The following is a 20,671-nucleotide window of genomic DNA, read 5'->3' on the forward strand; positions in this document are numbered from 1 at the left end:
TTCTGCAGCCACTTCTTCACCTCCATGTCAAGCTCCCTCGCCGGTGACTGCTTTGTAGACAATGTCGTGCCTCTCTTTGAAACGCTGTATCTAGCCACCACCTGGCTGGAAGTCCAGATTGTTAATTAGAAGGGCAAACTGCTTCGCTTTTGTGGCCAGAACCGGCCCGGTGATAGGAAAGTTCTGGGCGCCGTGGAAAGTCAGCGGCACTTCCGTCCAGTCTAATTCGCCCGGCCCTCTTACACACGGGGGCGAAAGGAGGAAAGAAAAAGCTGGGAGGGGGACTTTTCACTAACGCTTAAATTTTCCCCTTGCACAGACGGCTGGGAGGGGGACTTTTCACTAACGCTTAAATTTTCCCCTTGCACAGACGGCGCTGCTGACTCCGCTGTGTGGCTTGCTTCGTCCTCGCACGAACCGCTGCAACCATTACGACTCCGCCTGTTTTGAATTAGAATTGTCGTCTGCGTAGCCTAGTGCTGTGAATTCTCTGCGTGTTGGCTTATCGGCCAAAGTCGCGATTTTTCGTCGCAGTTTTTTTACTCTGTGCATCTCATCCCTGCTTGTCTGCGTGCTTGTCTGTGTACAGCTCCAGTTCCATGGACCCATCTCTTCTGCTGATTGTGCTGGCCATTACAGTCAGCGACATGGCTGTGGTTCATGTTGTTGAACTTGTTACCTTCATGTGCTGTGGAGAGACGTAAATGCGTTTCAAAGAAGACTGTTCTTCCAGGAAGGGTAGTGTAAATTTTTAAGGGGGGACGCGGGCTTTGAAAGTCGAAAAATCGCGAAAAAGTCGGCTTTTCAAAAAGTACATATCTCGGCTGTATATGTTATAAACTACCTTTCCTATAATTATAAACGCCTAATTCATCGTGGAACTGCTTTAAATTAAATATACAACTGGGCGCGGCAGCCCCAGAGTCGCGAGCGAATGGCAAAAGTACCCAAACTTCGCGCGCGCGCCATTTTTCTGCCGCTGAACCGAGCGCCGCCATCTTGGTCTTGTTTTGTTTGTGAATGCTTGCCCCTTTTCCATATTGCCTTCGCCGGCGGCGTCCGCGGCGTAGCAGAAGCGTGGCTCGCTTGTGATTGGGGGCCTCACAGGGATTGTTGAGCTTCCCGCGTCTCGAATTCAGGCTGTGATTGGACAAAGCGCGCGCTCCGTGAGAACGCGGGGGATCGCGCGACTGCTATTGGCTGCTGCGCGCGCTGACGCGGTAGCCCCTCCCCGGCGCGTCGTCTGCTCCGGCTTGCTACTGAGCTGGCGTTCTTTGTACGCTCGCTGAATCGCTCCACGTTTCACCATTTTGAGATCGCCGTAATCATCGCTCGTTACTAATTCTGGTGGCGTGTTTTGAACGGTTATGTGCACTTGTGGATTATTGCACGGACGGCCACGATGCGCACTAAGAAGTTCAAAACACTGCATACGTCGCCGTTCTGTGAATGCCGTCCGAATCGCGAAGTTAGCGAAAAGCGTTGTCAACGGGCGCAGAGACGCTTCTATTAGTGCTGCTTCTGCTCCATCACTACTAGACCGACTGCGCTGCCACTTCCAACTGCGTATCTTTCGCGTCAACGTAAGGAGCCGGCGTTTGAAGCGTGCCTGCTGTACTGACCTTATCAACCTCGGCGATCTCGGCCTCCCGTATCGCGTCTGTCATCGCAAGCGATAACGCGTCGTCCGCTGTTCGCATGAAAATACACTTTCCGAGGGAATCGGGGAGATGGAGGCACAACGTGCTGCAGTGAAAATCAAACTTTAGACTTGAAAATGCTGTTTTAAACTTCAAGGGCCATTTTCTCAGAACGTATTTTTTTCATGGTATGGTTGCTTATTCCCGCAATATTTCTGGAACCGCTAATCGGATTCCCACCTGGTTTTTTTTATTGTGTGCCTGAATAAATTTCCGAGGGCAAGACAAGCTCATTTTTTCAAATTATAGAGTCTGGAATTTATAATAAACAATCAAAATTAGGCTAATGCAAGTCCAATTAGTGGCACTAACTTCAATGCACTGCTAAAAGTTTTTGGCAGGAAAATTAAAAGAAAGGGCTCTGTCTTGCCCTGTGGGACCTATTCAGGAACCTTCATAATGAATTTCATAGTGCCCACACATTTTGCAAGTTCACCAGACATGGAACAAGGAACCCATGTGAACCATTCTGATATACTTCTCTAATTTGATTACCAATGTGCGCAGCTCCATGAAACTTTGCAGTTATTCAAATGGCTGTGCCATGAGTCTACCCTGAAAATTTCATTCAATTATCTCAAGAAACAACAAAGTTGGTATTCAAAGGTAGCCTCCCCCCTTAATCATGCATTTTGGTTATGTATAGCACGATGACATGTGATTACTTGCATCAAATACCAACCACTAGGTCGCTAGAACGCATGTATTTGTTCCATGTTTCTACACTGCTTTGATGGTATGGAATGCGTAGAATGAATATGTGCATCATTTATTTAGTTTCATATCAACTCTACACATGCTGACAGAAGCATTGCCGGCAAACTGGGTTCTTTTGTAGTGATAAAACAAGCATGCAAGATTACAATGTTAGCGCAGAACACTACTGTAAACTTTTGGCTATGTAAAGTGTGCGTGCGTGTGTGTGTGTATGTGTGTGTGTGAGACCCCATCACATCTTTTCATTTTCTGTTTCACGTGCAGTTAACAAAAAAAAAATGAAACGATATCTGCTGTTCTCTGTGCTAAATATTTCTTGTCGCGGTCGGGTACGCTTGGTCGCGAGCGCCTGCGCCCTCGAGAACGCTATGCCTGTGGTTTTTCTTTCCATCACACTGTGCCGGTCGTGCCGCGGCAGGAACGGTGATGCAGTCGAAAATCCATGGGCAGGAGCGTTCTCCGGGCACGAGCGCACGCGAGCGCGCGACCCACGCTGCTTGAAGCAACCTAGCGACACCCCCTTCAGTGCACAGTTTTTTTTTTGGACCGCTCTGCAAACGGCCTCCCCCGTCAAGTCCATTTTTTACGCGCCCCCTCCAGCCATAATGAATAATTTGGCTAGCGTCTAATTCGTGGCCACTGGGAGGTATAGGAAGTTTCACACCCCTGGTACAGGCGCCAAGAAACCACTCTTAGAGTGCCTCCTCCACCTCCTTATAGGCACCTTGTCGAACGCGTTTGCGCCCACTGTCAAGCAAGGACTTTCTTTTGTCGAACTTATCAGCGGAGCGGATAATCGTCAACACCGTCGATTGCAATAGTGCGTACTTCTTAACCAAGTCACACTTTCTTACCGTCTTTCACGATACTGCACTTCATCTCTAAATCGACAGCCGTGTGCTTTCTTTTCACCAGCAACGTCGTCCGATAATCAGCGAGTGGACCAGCCATCTTCCGTTTAGGCGGCGATTCAAACGAGACAGAGAAACCATGTGGCCAGAAACGACTTCGACGCAATCAACTTACACAAAAAACCAAATCCATTGGCAGAACTGCGCAGAATGAGGGGCAAGCGAGCAGATCAGCGCTGTCGGCGCGTTGGCGAAGTCTATTAGTGTTTCCATGGCCTCTGAGATCAGAAACAAGTGTGCAGAGGTAATTTCGGAGGCCATGGTGTTTCGGAGGGTGGCGCGGCATAGAGCTATGGGCGCAGTCCATTAATGTTCGGAGGGGTGGAAGGGCGGCGGGAGAAAGGCGCGAGGCTGCCAATACGGGAAGACCGGAAAACAGGTTCTATTATATTAGCGCGTGGCGGGGAGGGTAAAGCAGCAGGAATTTTTTTTTCTTCTTTTGAAGGATTTCGCATTCCACTACATTTTGGCACAAGCACTCAGGAGCCAGACATCACTGTTATAACTGATTACAAGGCATGGGGGCATTGCAGTAAGCGGGTTATTTTACCATAGAAAACATACAAAAAGTGGACGGTGCAGCAGCTTTTCATTGCTGTAACCGATATATTGTTAAAACCAGAAGGACTCTACTGTAAAAACAATTGCAACACGTTCATTTGCTTTCTCATTCTCATAAGGGTAGGGACCAAGCAGAACGGATTCAAGAAGAGGGTAGAGTCAGGCTGGTTGGTTTATGGTTTATGGTTTATGTTGGAAAGGGAATCATGAAAACAGCGCCTACATACTGGATAACAGAAAAGGACCAAGCATACGTGCTGTGTTGGGTTCTACTCTGCTGTCCCGTGTGTAAGCAGTTTTCATCCTTTCCATGCAATGAATACACAGTCGACTCCCGTTAATACGAAGTTCACGGGGACCGCAAAAAACTTCGAATTAAACGAACTTAACAAACTTCCAATTAACCATAAAACATAAAAACAGCATCTTTATTAGTAACGAAAATTCTTGCCGAATCGAGCTGCTGAAAGCAAGTTCTGCAGGCTGTAGACTTGACGGAACACTTCTTCCACGTTACCTTCAGCGGCAAAAAAGCGCTCCACGAAAGCAAGGCCCGCAGCTATATCGGCAGCCTTTGGTAGCGGCTCGTCTTCAACGTCGTCGTCATCGCTGTCCTGGGTCGATTCCTTGGGCCTAATAATCTCTACAATCTGGCTATTCGTCAGCGCACCGCACGTTTCGACCGCCTTGTCTACGGCGACGTACTCTTCAAAGTTGACATCCCCAAGAGCATCACCAAAATCAGTGCCGCCAAGCTCGCTTGTTGACAGTTCCTCCGAAGAAATTGCAGAGGCATCCCCCAAAGCTGCCACAAAACTGCAAGCCCCGAAGCAGTTTGCGATCGTGTCTTGCTTTACACGATCCCATGCTCGCGCTAACATATGCATGGCACTGAGCAAGCTCGCCTCGTATTTTTCAGAGTTGTCCATACACAAAACCATGCGCTCGAGGAGGTGCCGCCTGTACAGGACCTTAACATTCTTTATGATGCCTTGGTCCATTGGCTGCAAAACAGATGTGTTTGCAGGCAAAAAGGCCAGGCGTATAACACTCAAGGCTGGCACATTCACGTGAGCACTGCAGTGGTCCACAAGAAACAACACCTTGCGGTTCGAGGCAGCAAACTTGCGGTCCAATTTGGTTATCCACCTCTTGAAGATTTCGGCCGTCATCCACGCTTTCTTGTTTGACTCATAGTCCACAGGCAGCGTCTTCATGCCTTTAAAGCACCTCGGCTTGGCGGATTTCCCAATAACGAGTAGGCGGCATCGTTCTGTGCCAGTCATGTTTGCCGCGATCAGCACAGACACCCTTTCCTTGCTGCGTTTGCACCCAGCACAGTCGTCATCCTTGAACGTCAGGGTCTTCTCTGGTAACAGCCGATAGAAGAGTGCAGTCTCATCTGCGTTGACGATGAATTCCGGCTTGTATTCGCCAGACATGCTTTTAAAAACCAGGTCATGGCGATCTTTAAAGCGCGTCAGCCATCCATCAGACGAAACGAAGTCATCGATCCCCAACATTTCTGCCAGCGTTCGGGCTTTCATTGCAATGATATCTCTGCTGAGCGGAAGTTTGTTGCTCCGGGCCTCCCTAATCCAAACCAGCAGAGCCTTCTCCAACTCTGGGTAAGCGCCTGTGCGCATTCGCTTCCAAGTCGCCTTAAACTTGTCATTCTCAAATGCATCCATTATTGTGCACTTGTTCTTGATGACGTTGGAGAGCGTGTTCGGCTTGATACCGTACTTCCGCGCAATGTCTTTTTTGGCGGCACCTCCCTTGTCCACTTCCTTCAAAACCTCTACTTTCGTCGCCAGGTAGAGCGTGCGATAAGAGCCACGGTTTGCCATGGCTATCAACAGCACGACTACAATTCCGAAGCGTAGAATCACCCGCGGCACAAACTAGCCAACACTCTACTCGCACAATGCAACAAGGGCGCTCGACCAACACACGCCTCGACAAAGTCGACATTCGCTGCAAGCCTAATCTCTCATAATCTCGCCACTGCCAGTATGCAGCGCTGTGCGCACCTATGGCTCCCCCTTGGCCTCCGCGATGAATAATCGTGCCGCTCCATGAAGGGCAGCGCTGCGGACGGCTGCGGTGTCGATGAAACCAACGCGGAGCACGGAGCTGTTGTGAAACTTAAAAATTGCACATTCTACCAAAAAATGACGGTCGAATCAAGGACCCCGACTGAAAATTAACTTCCAATTAAGCAGTAATATTGGCTGAGGACTTCGAATTATCGAGTGATTTCTTCCATAGGATTACATGCAAAACTGACGGGACCAGCACTTCACTTTTAATTAACCGAAAATTCCAATTAAGCGGCTTCGAATTATCGAGAGTCGACTGTATATTACCTGTCGTCTATCACCAATTATTAAACTCTGCATAGAATTTACATGGGATCTATTGCATTTTTTGGAGTGCAGTGCAGCAATTACACTTAGAGGGTCAGTGTAAATAATACTGCTTTTAACATTCTTCTTCATTTTCTTAATACTGTGTATTTTGAGTTTTTAAAACCTATTGTAGAAACTCTTCCATTATGCGTTCATGTGGAGTCCGCTTTCTATGAAAACATGTCAACATACACAATGGGAAAAACTACCACGGATGCAGTGGGTCAAACTTTATAGAGTTAAGGGGAGACGCGGGTTTTAGAAAAGTCGAAAATGGTCAAAAAATCAATGTTTAGAAAAATCACATTTTCCGAAGGTTTAACCTTTCGAGCCCCTGCACCCAAATTATTAACGCTGAATTCGGTCAGAAATACGATTAATTCGGTTTTCAAAACACCACGGCAGCAACAAAATGCCCCCACGAAAAGAGAAAATTTGTTTGAAATTCCCGCTCTCCGTGGGTGTTCCAACCGGCCGATCGCCGCCATCTTGGGCTTGTTTTGAAGCTGTTTTCTTTGTGCGCAATTTGCGCTATCTCAAAATGGCGTCGCTCAAGCGGTATGGCTGCGAGCGCCGGTTTTCCGAAGACTGTTTATGGTTCAGGGCCACCCAACTGTTTGCCACGGGCCTCCTTGGCACCGGACCGCTAGCTCCCTCAAGAAACCGTTTTCAGGGCTCAAAATACTGTCCTTGGAGCAGGATATCCTAGCTCCGCGCTCTCGTCGGCTTTAAAAAAAAAAGGTCGCCCCATAATTTTTTGTTTTTACAGTTTCGCTATGTACACATCTTCAAAATTTTTAGGAAATGTTTCTTTGGATGGAATAAGACACTTTTTGTTTTGCAGGGGGGACCAGATAGGGAACACTGAAATAAAATCTGCAGTTGAAGATTCTTCCCAAAATTGTCTGCAGTCAGAGTCAAAACTTCAAATGCGATTTTCTCAACTTCTTATTTTTTGCCAACTTGACTAGCCTTACGGAACTTTTCGTTGTTTTTGTGGCACAATTTTAATAAGTCTTACACCGTTTCATTCAGGAAGAACTGAACTGTGGAGCTATGCTAATTTTATGTTGCTAGGTTGAACATACAGTTGAATCCCGCCACAACGAATACCGCCACAACGAAATTTCCGCGACAACGAATAATTTTTTATTCCCCGCGAGTATCCTATAAGAATTAATGGCCTAAATTTCTCTGCACAACGAACCATTTTTGCAGAGCGTTTCCGCTTCAACGAAATTTTCGCGTTCAAAATCGAAACCGAAACTAGTTTTATTGGCGAGAAGTCCAAGTCAAATCCAAAGCCACATTAAGCATGAAATCACGTGATTGCAGTTCCTCCATTTTGGCTTTGTGTCGTGGTCGCGTTGTTCACTCGCTGCCTTTCTCTTCGACAACGACGAGTTTTCATCCGCAGGACACGATGGCAACGCAAGTGAAAAAACGCAAAACTCTTTCCCTTGAGCAAAAAGCTCAAATAATCGCCCAAGCAGAAAGCGGAAGGAAGAAAGCGGCAATTGCTGAAGACTTCGGAATTCCTGCAAGTTCGCTGTCAACCGTGCCGCCTAATCTCGAGCTCGACGAATACATCGGCGCTGACGCTTGTGTTGTTGTTCACGAAGATGTGAGTGATGAGCAGATCATAAAAGCTGCCCGGAATGATAAGGACTCTTCCAATGAAGAAGACGACGACGTACAGGAAGCGCCGGCTGCGGCAACCGCCGTACAGGTGATGGACGCTTTTGATGTCATCAGGAATTTCGTTGCTGTCCGAGACGACGATGTTGCAATGGGTTTGCTGACCGAGTGCGAAAATCGCGTGACGGCGTTGCTCGCCGTGAAGCGTAAGCAAACCAAGCTTACAAATTTTTGGCATTAAACGCCTTTGCTGCTGCTTGGGCAATTCTTTCTGCGTTTCACGTCAAATTTTTGCGATAACGAAGTTCCGCGAGAACGAATTTTTTTTCGTGCACCGTGAATTTCGTTATAGCGGGATTCAACTGTATCAAATTTGGGGGAGAGTAATGTCAGCTAAAGTTAAACCTCGTTACAAGAGACACTCAAGGGAACCCAAGAAGGTGTCTCTTGTAACCAAGGTCTCTTGTAACCAAAAATTCCTATCAACTCTTATGTGTGACAATTTAGATTCCCTTATCTAAATTCTGTTCCGTATCAGTGTCTTGTTTTGTTGCAATATGTCAGGAACCAAGAAGGAGTGCTTCCTTTTGACTGGGAAGTCAAAATGTCCTTATTGTTTCAGCCACTATCATCACATTCCTGTGGGACTGAAACAACAGGGACATCTTTACTCCTCAGTAAAGAGGAGGCACTCCTTCTTGGTTCCTAACCTATTGCAACAAAACAGGACACTGATATGGAACAGAATTCAATTAAGGGAATCTAAACTGTCGCACGTACGAGTTGGTATGAGTCGGCTGCATTGCATGAGTGTACCTGGGTTATCTCTTATAAATAATGAAAAAATTACTTTAGGGACCTGGAAAAGTTGTCCTTATTAACAGACTGTCTCTTGTAACCATGTCTCTTGTATGCAATGTTGTGAACATGGCAAGCATAGGAAAACCAACCAAACCACTTTCAAGTGTCTCTTACAACCAATTGTCTCTTGTAACCATGTCTCTTGTAAAGAGGTTTCACTGTAATTATGTTTAAAAGTTATGGTTGGTTGGTTTGTGGGGTTTAACGTCCCAAAGCAACTCAGGCTATGAGAGACGCCGTAGTGGAGGGCTCCGGAAATTTCGACCACCTAATGTCATAATTGCACATTTTTTTATGATAACACACCTCAGGGACAATATATATAGCATAGCTCCACATGGCAGGTCTTTGACTACAGCTACATTTCAATCAAAACCAAATAATATTGAGGGAAAGTGTCTTATTCACCCGTAAGAAATTACTTAACTAGGCATCAGTTATATTTCCACAGTATGAGAACTAATAGTGATACAGTTGAACCCCTCTATAACGAAAACCCTCAAGAACGAAATTCTCGCGACAACGAAAAATTCTGGCGCCCCCGGCGAACTCCCATAGGGTTCAATGCATTTGTCCCCTCTCAACAGCGAAGGGTTTTTAAAAAGCAGTCCCGCATTAACGAAAGTTTGAGGCAGTGATCTGCAACATTTTTTCGGCACATCAGCCAGTCGGGAACATAGAATGGGCGAAACTGCAGCAGCACACTCATCCGACAAGTCGAGCCCGTTCATTTCACCTGCCAACAAGCACCGGCGCAGCCATTTTTGTTTACTTTCGGTTGGTTCGGTAATGATGATGATAGCAAAGCATATTTTTTTTACATTCTAAAACAGCGCAAAAGAACAGGGACGAGAGAACAAAACGTACAACACGAGCGCTGTAGAACAGGGACGAGAGAACAAAACGTACAACACACGCGACCACGCTATCTCGCCGATATCGCCATCCGCCTTGTGCCGCTCGCGACTTGCCTGTGTACAGTGTTTTTTGTTGTTTTTTTTTTACTGTCGGAAACATGCCGCCTCCTGTAAAGAAGCGCAAGTTTTTGACGCTGCAGGAAAAGGCTGCAATTATCGCCGAAGCTGAAAAAGGCAGGAAGAAGACTGATATTGCGGAGGAGTTCGGTATCCCGTGCAGCTCGCTTTCTACGATTCTGAAATCAAGGAATGGCATCATGGCGGCACTCCAGAACGGCGCGCGCGCTCAGAACAAGACTTTGGCAGCGCCGGTCTACGAAGACGTGGACAAAGCCGTATTTCAGTGGTTCCTGGACAAGAGAGCGAACAAGGTGCCTTTGTCCGGAAGGCTCCTGCAGCAAAAGGCAATTGACTACGCGTGCATTCTGGGGCACGACAACTTTAAGGCGAGTGCCGGATGGCTAAGTCGATTTAAAGCGCGGCACTGCATCGTCGCCAAAGTGTTGTCGGGGGAGTGTGCGAGCGTAGACGCTGAAGCAGCATCTTCCTGGATGGAGAAAAGTTACGAAGGCATAATGGACGAGTATGAGCCCTCCGAAATTTATAATGCGGACAAAACGGGCTTCTTCTATGAAATGTTGCCTTCAAAAACGCTAGACCTGAAAGGAAAAAAATGCCATGGCGGCAAGCTGAGCAAAAAGCGGGTCACCATTCTTTTATGCTCAAACATGGATGGATCTGACAAGCGTCCCCTCCTCGTGATCGGCCGGAGCAAGACTCCACGGTGTTTTAAACGTAACCGAAAGCTTCCGGTCCAGTACACTGCAAACCAAAAAGCGTGGATGACGCGCGCAATATTCACAAGCTGGCTGGAAGCCTTTGATACGGACATGCGAAAGCAGGGCAGATCTGTCTGCCTTTTTTTGGACAACTGCAGTGCGCACCACATTGAAGACGTTGCCCTGACGAGCATCCGCTTGATTTTTTTCCCTGCGAACTGCACATCCGTTATCCAGCCTCTTGATCAGGGGGTTATCAAAAGTGTGAAGTCTGCGTACCGAAGAAGGCTCATACAGCGGATGTTGCTAAACATCGAAATGAAGCGACCGACGGAAATTGACCTCTTCATGGCGCTGGAGGTGCTTGCCGGCGCGTGGATTGCTACTTCGGCCACGCTTGTCCAGAACTGCTTCAGGCACGCCGGTTTCGCAGCTGGTCAGCACGCCTTGGCAGAACCGGAAGCTGCAAGCGGTGACGATCTGCAGCCACTAACCGAAGCATGGAACGCGCTTCGCAGTGTAGATACAATGGTGCCAGAGGCTGTTGAACTGGAGGACTTTTTGTGTGCGGACGCCGACTTGATCGTGCACGAGGAATTCAGCGACGCCACTATTATCGACAGTGTGCGCAAAGGAAATGAGGCGAGTGACGACGAAGATAGCGAAAACCAAGCACAAGGTAAGCAAGTAAGCTCGCGTGATGTGCTTGATGCATTCGATGTGATCCGGACTTTTCTCGGCGACCACGACGACGACGACGAAGCTATGCATAGCTTATCAAGCTGCGAAGCCAGAGTCGTCAAGCTCCTGCACAGCAATGTCAAGCAGAGCAAAATAAGCGACTTTTTTAATTAAATCTTGGTTCTGGAAGGTAATGGGTGTGCCTATTTGTCCATTTTCGCGAGAGCGAAATTCTCGCGACAACGAAAAGGTTTTCCTTCCCCGGCGGTTTCGTTATTGCGGGGTTCGACTGTATAGTGAAACAAATTATATTTTTGAAAACAGCAGAAAGAAATACATATACACACCGAATTTCCCCATTGCGATACCTCTAAAAATAAAAAAATCTGTTTTAAGAGCAGTGTCTCCCCTTAAAAAGTGTTCGGGTTTGCACACACGACACAAGCGACAGCACACGACAATTCAAATTCAATGCGTGTGGAGAGAGCCCTCGGGGCGGGCTGAAACAACTCACCACTGAATTGACCTTTGCACGATACCACTGGCCATCTTCATTGAACAGGGCAGCACAAATTTCTCCCTCGGTAGGCAAGTGGGCCCCAGCGCTCGTTGCACAGGAAGCCTGCAGTTTGACTTGCAGTGCTTCAAGCTGTGGCATCTGGCTGAAGCTCACCAGGAAGAACTCGGACAGGCTGTTGCCAAAGGAGCAGGCCACCTAAACACAACGGGTTCGATACATTATTCAGAGGCATTTTTCTCCATACTCATATTCAAGAATGTCAGTACTCGCACGCCCCTATTACTACGGCAACGGTGCAAAGGGTTTGGAATGAAGAAAAAAGCGGGACACGTCCAAACAAGGCAAGACACATTTATCTGCCCATGCAGTTAGCTTTTATAGCGTAGTTGGATCATGTACGTATCATTTCCTCATGGGTAAGGGCAGTATGTCCTTGCATAGGTATAGCATTACAGTAAAAGCTAGTTAATTCGAACTTCACGGGACCGGGAAAAAAGTTCGAATTATCCGATGTTCAAATTATCAAATGGCCTCGAAAAAACTGACAAGAACCATTTGTATTACTGTAAATGTACCGTATTTAAATGAGTAACGAACCCGCTCGCATAATGAACCCACCCAGCCCCGATTTGTGCCAACGAATCCCCCCCCAAAATATAAAGGTGCCAGACGTTAGCGCTTCCTTCCGTTTGGCGCCGTCGCGGTCCACAACACATTTCTTGGCAGTAGGCCAAGATGCTGCGCAGCGATAACGGCATGTTTATCTTTTGACTTCAGTTCCAGCAGGGTGGGGGGAAGCGAACTTTGCAAAGTGCCAGCGCTTGTCCGGTTGTGTAAGCCTCCTTTTCAGTAAGTTCGCTTTATTATGCTATGAGCGACTGGGGCGGGCGCATCTACCGCCACTCCAATAATCAGAAGGCGCGATAGCAGCAAGCGGCTTTTGAAGCAGCGTTATGATCGCGGCTGACTTGCGTGCTTCCGTTGACAACTGATGGTTGGAAGGACAAACGGCTATCGCAAAAAAAAAAAAAGTTTAACCCGTAGTGCCCATCTGAGATCATAGCCTTTCATGGGCGTTAACTGGGACCGCGCCAACAGTACTTATCCCTATTTCCAAATTAACAGAGTTGGAATTAATGAATATTTAGTTCCGAGCTACGTTGTGCAGAAGAGAGCAGGCAGCTGCCGCCGTCGCGCCCATGTACTGACCTTGCCACGGCCGTCGTCCCCTCCCTCCAATGCCGCCGCCCGACGCTCCGGTCATGGCGCCATTTAAGTTTTACCCACTTTTCCTTGGTTTTACCTGGTTCCATCTTCTGTCCCCATTTTGGACGTGCGCAGCCTTTAACTATGCCTTCCGATTGCGGAAGTGTTTCTTTACTTTTTTTTTTTTTTTGCCGTGTGATGTGCGCAAAGCTGCCCAGAAGCGGCGGTCCGTAGTTCGAATTATCCGTAGCGGAACCAACTCGCGTTCGAATTAATGGGCTTTTTTATACACAGATCTCTATGGAGCTTGGCCGGACCAAGTAGTGTAGTTCGAATTATCCGAAAATTCGAATTATTGAGGTTCGAATTAACGAGCGTTCATGTACCATTCTGTAAATGCAGTTATTCTGCATCAAGCATTTCTGTATCCTGACATCCTCATTTTGAGACTTTATGGGCCCATTCTTTACCTTGACCTGTCTTTCACACTCAATCTCTCCTTATACTGAATGCTTAATAACCACCTGATCCAAATACAAGACAAGCATGTCAAATATAAAGGGCTCCTGGCGATTTGTGAACTCTCCTGCCTCTATCATAAGTAAACGAGTGTATTGTGCCCACCTTCAGCCACAGCTAAACATATGTAAGCGTGAGCAATTCGAAACTTACGCCCATGAAGCATAGATAAGTGTAGGTCAATTGCTTCAACTGTAGCTAGGTGCAGTAAAAAAATGAATGGCATGCAATTTATTCCAGTAAAGCCAAAACAGAAAATGTGGCCAGTTGCTCTCGCCACTCCCTAGGAGCACTGGGATTGATTGGGCTGCTGGGATCAATTCATTCTTTCTAGATGACAGGGTTTTCACAAAGGAACACACAAGATCATGTTCACCGAGAAAGTCACTGATAATGAAAGTGCAATGGCCCGTGTTAACATGACAAAAACATACAGTAAAGCCTCAATAATTCGAACCCACTTAAGGGAAGACGCGGGTCTTAGAACGGTCGAAAATTGTCAAAAAATCAATTTTGAGAAACACCCACTTTCTGAAGGTTTAACCTTTCGAGACCTTTCGAGCACCTGCACTCAAATTATTAACGCTGAAGTCGGCTAGGAAATGCGATAAAATCGGTTTTCAAAACATCACGGCAGCCGCAAAATGCCCCCCCGAGAAGAGAAAATTTATTCGAAATTCCCGCGCGTGCCGCAGGCGTTCCAGCCGGCCGATCGCTGCCATCTTGGGCTTGGTTTGAAGCTGTTTTCTTTGTGCGCAATTTGCACCATCTCAAAATGGCGTCACTCAAGCAGAATGGCTGCGAGCACCAGTTTTCCGAAGGCTGTTTATGGTCTCGAATTGGCTGCCACGCGGCAGGCCGTTCCATGTCTCCTATTGGCTGGCGTGACCAGCGCATCTTTTTTTTCTTTCTGTTCTCAGTTCGCCACCGTGGCTGCCTCTTTGCGTGCGTCTGCGTTTGCACTCGCGTTTTTGACACACCGTTTTCTGCTGATCATTTTTTCTTTTCTTCCCCTTGCAATCGAAATGCCGGAAAACGGTAGATTGTAACGGTGCACGCAACGAGCCTTTGGAAGCCGTAAGAAACAGGCCTGGTCGCAAACGTGCTGTCGGGACTTGCATTACAATGACACCGCGGGTTCAAATTACAGTGCGAACTGCATCCCGGATCACGATACACTCTACAGCAGAGCCGACGCACTGTGTTGAGCGGTCGGCACAAAGTCCATTTTGTCGGGAAAGTCGCGACCCAATGAGAGTTTCACCGCGGCCTCAGCGCGGAATGCGGTAGTGGACATGAAAGCGTTAACTTTATTGCGCACATGAAGCGTGGAACCTGCGGAGAGATCGCGAAGATGCGAGCGGTCAATCGCACGAGCGTCCCAACGAAGCTTTTCAGGGCCACCGAACTGTTTGCCACAGGCCCCCTTGGCACGGGACCGCTAGTTCCCTCAAGAAAACGTTTGCAGGGCTCAAGATATTATCCTTGTAGCTAGACATCCTAGCCCCGCACTCTCGTCGGCTTTAAAAAAATAGAGAAGTAAACCCATAACTTCACAAATGTTTTTTTTTTTTTGTTTTTTTTACAATTTCGTCACGTACACATCTTCAAAATTTAGGAAATGTTTCGTTGAATGGAATAAGACACATTTTGTTTTGTTTTGCAGGGGGACAGATAGGGAACACTGAAATAAAATATGCACTTGAAGATTCCTCCCAAAATTTTCTGCAGTCAAAACTTCAAATGCGATTTTCTCAACTTCATAATTTTTGCCAACATGACTAGCCTTACGGAACGTTTCATTAAGTTCTTGTGGTACAACTTTAATAAGTCTTACGCCGTTGCATTCCGGAAGAACTGAACTGTGGAGCTATGCTAATTTTATGTTGCTAGGTCAAACATATCAAAATAGGGGGAAAGTAATGTCAACTAATTATATTTAAAAATTATGGGGCATCGGCATAATTGGACATTTTTATATGGTAACGCACCTCAGTGATAATATAAATAGCATAGCTGCACATGGCAGGTCTTTGGCTACAGCTACATTTTAATCAGAGCCAAATAATGTTGAGGGAAAGTGTCTCAATCACCCGTAAGAAATAACCTAATCAGGCATCAGTTATGTTGTCATAGTATGAGAATTGAGATATAGTGAAACAAATAATATTTTTGAAAACAGCATGAAGAAATACATATACACACCAAATTCCCCCCCCCCCCCCCCCCATTGCGATACCTCCAAGAATAAAACAATTTGCTTTAAGACCAGCGTCTCCCCTTAATACAAAATCCTGTATTCGAAGAATGTATGCAGTCCCGTGACTTGTAACGTAAATTTAACCATACAATTCGAAGCCCCCGCCTGCACCAACCCTGTTAATTCAAAGGTTTTCAGTGCTTTGTTGGATGCTAATTTCACCGCAAACCAAAGAAGCAACGGCAGCCTGAAGCTGCGAAGTGCTGCCGCAAAGCAATGCTTGATATGCCGTAGCACCCCATGCTGCTAGCATAGAAAACCACTCTGGGATAAGGCGCGCCCCTGCAGAAGTGTAGACATGCTCCACTGCAACATACCCTGCCAGCGTGCAACACTAACCTACGTAGTTTATTTTAATGGTGTAGCATGGCGGAGGGGGTTAACGGACACCCCAATCACTGTATCCACTCACATAATGGACCCACTTGCACAATGAACCTATTCCGCACTTAGGCCACTGAGAATTCGAAAAAAAAAAATGAATGTGTTGATAGTGTGTTTCTCCATTTCGCGGCGCAGTCCACAACGCATTTCTTGGCACGGCACCAAGATGATGCTCAGCGGTAACATCACAGGGTGTTTATCTTTGGGCGTTAGTGGTGGGTGCTTGTAGGGGAGGGGTGGCGAACTTGGCACAGTGCCAGTGCAGTGAGAGGAGATTGCACAAGCCTGTCACTTTACTATAATGCAATTGGGGCACGGCGCCGTCCACTGCCATGATAACGGCAAACACCTTCATGAGTGACCGACGCTAGAAAGCCGGCGTCATGATCGCAGCTGGCCACGTGCTTATGGATGGAAGGATGCCCAGCATGTTTTTGCAACGTAATTTAACTGAGCCAGATTTTTTTGGGTATTCGGTTAATTTCCAAAACCCGGATAATTTGAACATTTTTCTCTGTTCCAATGTCTCCAAATCAACGAGGTTCTACTGTAGCATGCACAAAGGCATTGTGCCACTGCACTTACTTCAACAGGCTTTCCAAGTGGCAATGCAGCCGGTCCAGGCTGGCGTCCACTCAGCGCCATGTCAGCTTTGGGATGCGCCAATGCTGGCTGCAAAGAGCATTACCAAAGGCTTAGAATTGTAGAATACTACCTTAGAACAGGCTTAGAACAATGATCGCCCATCCATGCTAAAAGTCTGCAGCAATGTTTGGCCGTAAAAACATGTAAAATGGGCAGTGTCTATTGTACTGACTGGCAGCACTTTTATAGAACCTTTGAGTATCGCCCAACGGCGCAGCTCGGAGTAAACGCCCATGGAAAAAATGCCAAACCCCAGCCTTAGCAAGAAAGCAAAGAAAAAAAATCGCAACGCTTGCAACATCGGATGCCGCAAGCTTACCTAAACAGTGCTGCCTGCGAGAGCGGTGGACGATGGCGCTCTAGCCGTCCACTACACCCTTGTCGTCGCTAGGCCTAAACGGCATTGAAGCCGCAGCGAACGGCTGTTTGGAAAAAGTCGATTGCCTATTCGTGGGGCTGCCTTGCTATAATTTCACTTGTGTCATAAGCTGTCTCACAGTAAACTGAAGGTGTAATTCTGGGGAAACATTAGCAGTGGAGCTACAGCACAAAATCGGATGAACTGCCTCACACCGGTGCTGCGGCTGCTACGAGCAGAAAATCACTGCTGACTCACCAACAATCCTCAGCAAAGATTTCTTTTTTTTTTTTTTAGACTCCTTTATCCAAGTGTGTATCATTTAAGCTCAACAGATTAAAACATGTTTTTCTGACGGAAGCAAAAGGGATCCGCCGATAAAATACGACAGGCGTGGCCAGTCGGTTGCTCCCGCGCTGAGTGCAATGGCTGGTAGCGAGGGTTGCAGTTTTTTTTCTTCGTGATGCTATTTGCCATGTTTCACATAATTTAACGACTAGCCACGAAATTATACTCGCAGTAGTACTATCATAATGCCTGTGGCACTTTTGTAGTTTCTTTTGTGTGCGTATTCTCCCACAGTCTGGTGTCGAGATAACACCATTTTCTCATGTAGCAGCAAACAAATGTCATTTTGAACGAATATCATTCGATAGAAACAACATTAAATTTTCCGGGTGGCCTATGTCATCAGATGCTCGTTATTTTCGACAACGGCAGGCTTGGTCTGGTTAGTTCAGATGGAGGACTGCATCGAGATGCCACCTGCGACGCCAACTATCACCGAAATAAGCATCCCTGAATTTTAATCGCATAGAACAGCGGTGCACACTCACTTCGTCGGCACTACGGCAGGCATGAGAATGATCTAAAGTCCCCCGTTTTGAACATACAGCTTGGCTACATCGTTTCAGCTTCACTCTGCTTAAGCCCGTACTGTCTTGCGGCAGTGATCAGGTGCGTATGTGGGCCAACCTCGCCGTTTCGGACGCTGCATGGCGCATCGCTGTTTTTATTTTTATTTTGACGTGGCATCACACTATTCTAACGCCTACGTAAACGTGTGCCGTGCACATCCAGATACTGCTTCTATGTTTCTGGTACACTAAAACTGCACACTGGACACATGCAGTTTAAATGCACTGCTAGTTTCACTATGCTGACTGAGGTCTTCAAAATGCGACGCAGCCGTTTTGTGCACATACCACTGCTACTGTGTCACACTGCAAAAAGGGTAGCAGAGGCCCTCACAATGCTGGAGCGCTTCCAATATTATGCACAAAGCAACACACTTGCTAAAACTGGGAAAAAAAATGTTCCCACTTTGGTTTTATCTTAAATGCAGGCAACCATCCCAGAGGTGCTCATTAGATAAAATTACTGCGATACAAAAAAGTTTCAAAAGTTTTTGTGTGACTGATAATTCGAACACTTTCTCAAGTCCTGAATAGCATTATGCAGTAACGAACTTGTTCATTGCCTATAATGGAGCCTAATTTAGAAGTGAATAGTAGCGAACCCCTGAAAAATCACGGCCTGCCAACTGCTTCAAGTATTCTAATATAAAAATAAGATTGTAGTAACAAGCAATGCGTTAAAGCAAAATTAGATCAGTGCACGCTCAGTCGTGTTGCCTGCCAATCCAGGGAAAAATAATCCACGGAAAAATAAATCCTATCACCAAATCAAAATCCGAAAAATTGCAAAACAGTCAATTTTTGGAAGATTATATATTCCGGTATTATGTTTTATAAACTATCCTTTCGGTAATTATTATTACCCATTTTTCGTAGAAATACTGAAAATTAATTATATAACAAGAGGCGGCAGCCACGGAGCAGCCAGCAGGTTCCAAAAGTTCCCAAACTTCACGCGAGAGCTATTTCTCTCCGGCCGAAATGAGTGCCGCCACCTTGGCCTTGTTTTGTTTGTGAATTTTTGCATTCTTTTGCCACCCTCAGTGGCGGCAACACCTTCAAGGCGTGGCTTGTTTCTGATTGGGAGTCTCGCAGCGGCTGTAGATTTTCCCGCGCTCCGCGAGAACATGGGGGGATCGGTTGAAAACTATAGGCTGCTGCGCCCACTGACGCGTTGGTCTACGCCGGCTACCTCTCCGCGTCATCAGCTTGGTCTGCCCCGGCTCCTTGCTCTCGTTGTCGTGCCTTCTGAATGGTTTCGTGCAACATGCTGAACGTTGCGTGGTCTCTCACGATGGTGCGAGATGAGATATGCGTTCAGAGCACGGAAGCGAAGGCCACCCTCATAGCAAACGCGCCGCCGACAACTGTGTTGACGCCTGCAGCATCCTAGCATCTGTTACAGCGGAACTTAAACAAGGCAATTTTGAAAAAGCCTCTTGTTTTGCCCCGCGATACATGTCCAGAAATTACCACATTGAATTTCACAATGCCAATACATTCCACAAATTCTCCAGGCCTGGACCCATGTGGCCCATATGAAATACTCCTGCAACTTGAGAACCAGCGTGTACAGCTTTAGGAAACTTAACAGTTATTCAAATGTCCATGCTATGAGCTTGCCCTAAAATTTTTATTCATGTATCTTGACAAACAAAAAAGTCAGCGTTCTCTCAACCTTCTAGGGCAGTTTTCTCAGAATCACTTGCTTGCCTAGTGTGGCTGCATAAGACTGCGGTATCTCGGGAACTGCTTATCAGATTTATATGGTTTCTTTTATTCCATACCTCAATAAATTTCTGAAGGCAAGAGAATTTCATTTTTCAAGATATTGTGTCTGGAATTAATGACAAGCAATCAAAATTTGGTTATTGCAGGTCTGATTAAAAGCACAGATTTTGGGGCTGTGCTAGAATTTTTCAGAGAGGAAATTTGGAAAGAAGGAGTTGTCTTGCCTTGAGGTAACTACACAGGAATAACCATAACGAATTTCACAGTGCCAGCACGCTTTGTAAATTCTCCAGGCCTACTCTAAGGGACCTATGTAAACCATCTTGATATACTCCTCTAACTTGAGAACCAATGAGCACAGCTCCATGAAACTTGGCTTTTTTTAAACGTTTGTACTGTGTGCCTAACCTGAAAATTTCAAATATCTCGGGAAATAAAAAAGTTCCTGTTCAAGGGTAGCCTCCCCCCTTTAAGAGGAGACACTGGTCTTTAAACAAATTTTTTCTATTATTAGAGATATCATAATAAAATTCAGTGTGTATTTCTTCCTGCTGTTTTCAAAAATATAATTTGTTTCACTATACAGTCGCCGACTGATTTTTCGGACTCCAAAAATTCGGACATAATCGATTATTCGGACTGCTTCGCGGCACCGCCACCCTTCCCATAGGCCGTAATGCATAACAAATACCGAAATTTCGGACACTTTGCAACCTCTAATTTGATTTTTCGGACCCTACTCAAGCCAACTCGATCGACAGCAGCTACCCACACCGACGCTGACTGAAGCATGAAATGCCATTTCCGTTTTGGAATAAGGCTCCTTACCGCCCCAAGAGGTGGCGGTAGGAGCGGAGTTTTTGTGTGTTCCGGCACAATGGCTAGTTTCGGTCTCGCCCATCTAAATCCAGGCCAAATCCAGTAGCCGCTGACCCGGTCATCTCTTCTTTCTTCT

General features: G+C 46.5%; 1 protein-coding gene across 5 annotated transcripts in view; it reads right to left on the reverse strand.

Annotated features, from left to right (window-relative positions):
* Nucleotides 1–20,671, reverse strand: part of LOC146184560 (tudor domain-containing protein 1-like) — a 279,793-nt gene that overhangs the window by 165,386 nt on the left and 93,736 nt on the right. For 4 of the 5 annotated variants that reach the window (XM_084609423.1, XM_084609425.1, XM_084609422.1 and 1 more), the window contains exons 8-9: nt 16,651–16,737; nt 11,691–11,891 (exon numbers count right to left, since the gene is read on the reverse strand). In XM_084609423.1, the coding sequence (XP_084465549.1) occupies nt 11,691–11,891; nt 16,651–16,737 (288 nt within the window). The remainder of the gene's footprint in view (nt 1–11,690; nt 11,892–16,650; nt 16,738–20,671) is intronic. The other variant, XM_084609424.1, reaches the window with a different exon arrangement.

Source organism: Amblyomma maculatum, chromosome 7 (assembly GCF_055883805.1).
Source record: "Amblyomma maculatum isolate TAMU_Amacu chromosome 7, ASM5588380v1, whole genome shotgun sequence".
NCBI classification, from domain to species: Eukaryota; Metazoa; Arthropoda; class Arachnida; order Ixodida; family Ixodidae; genus Amblyomma; species Amblyomma maculatum.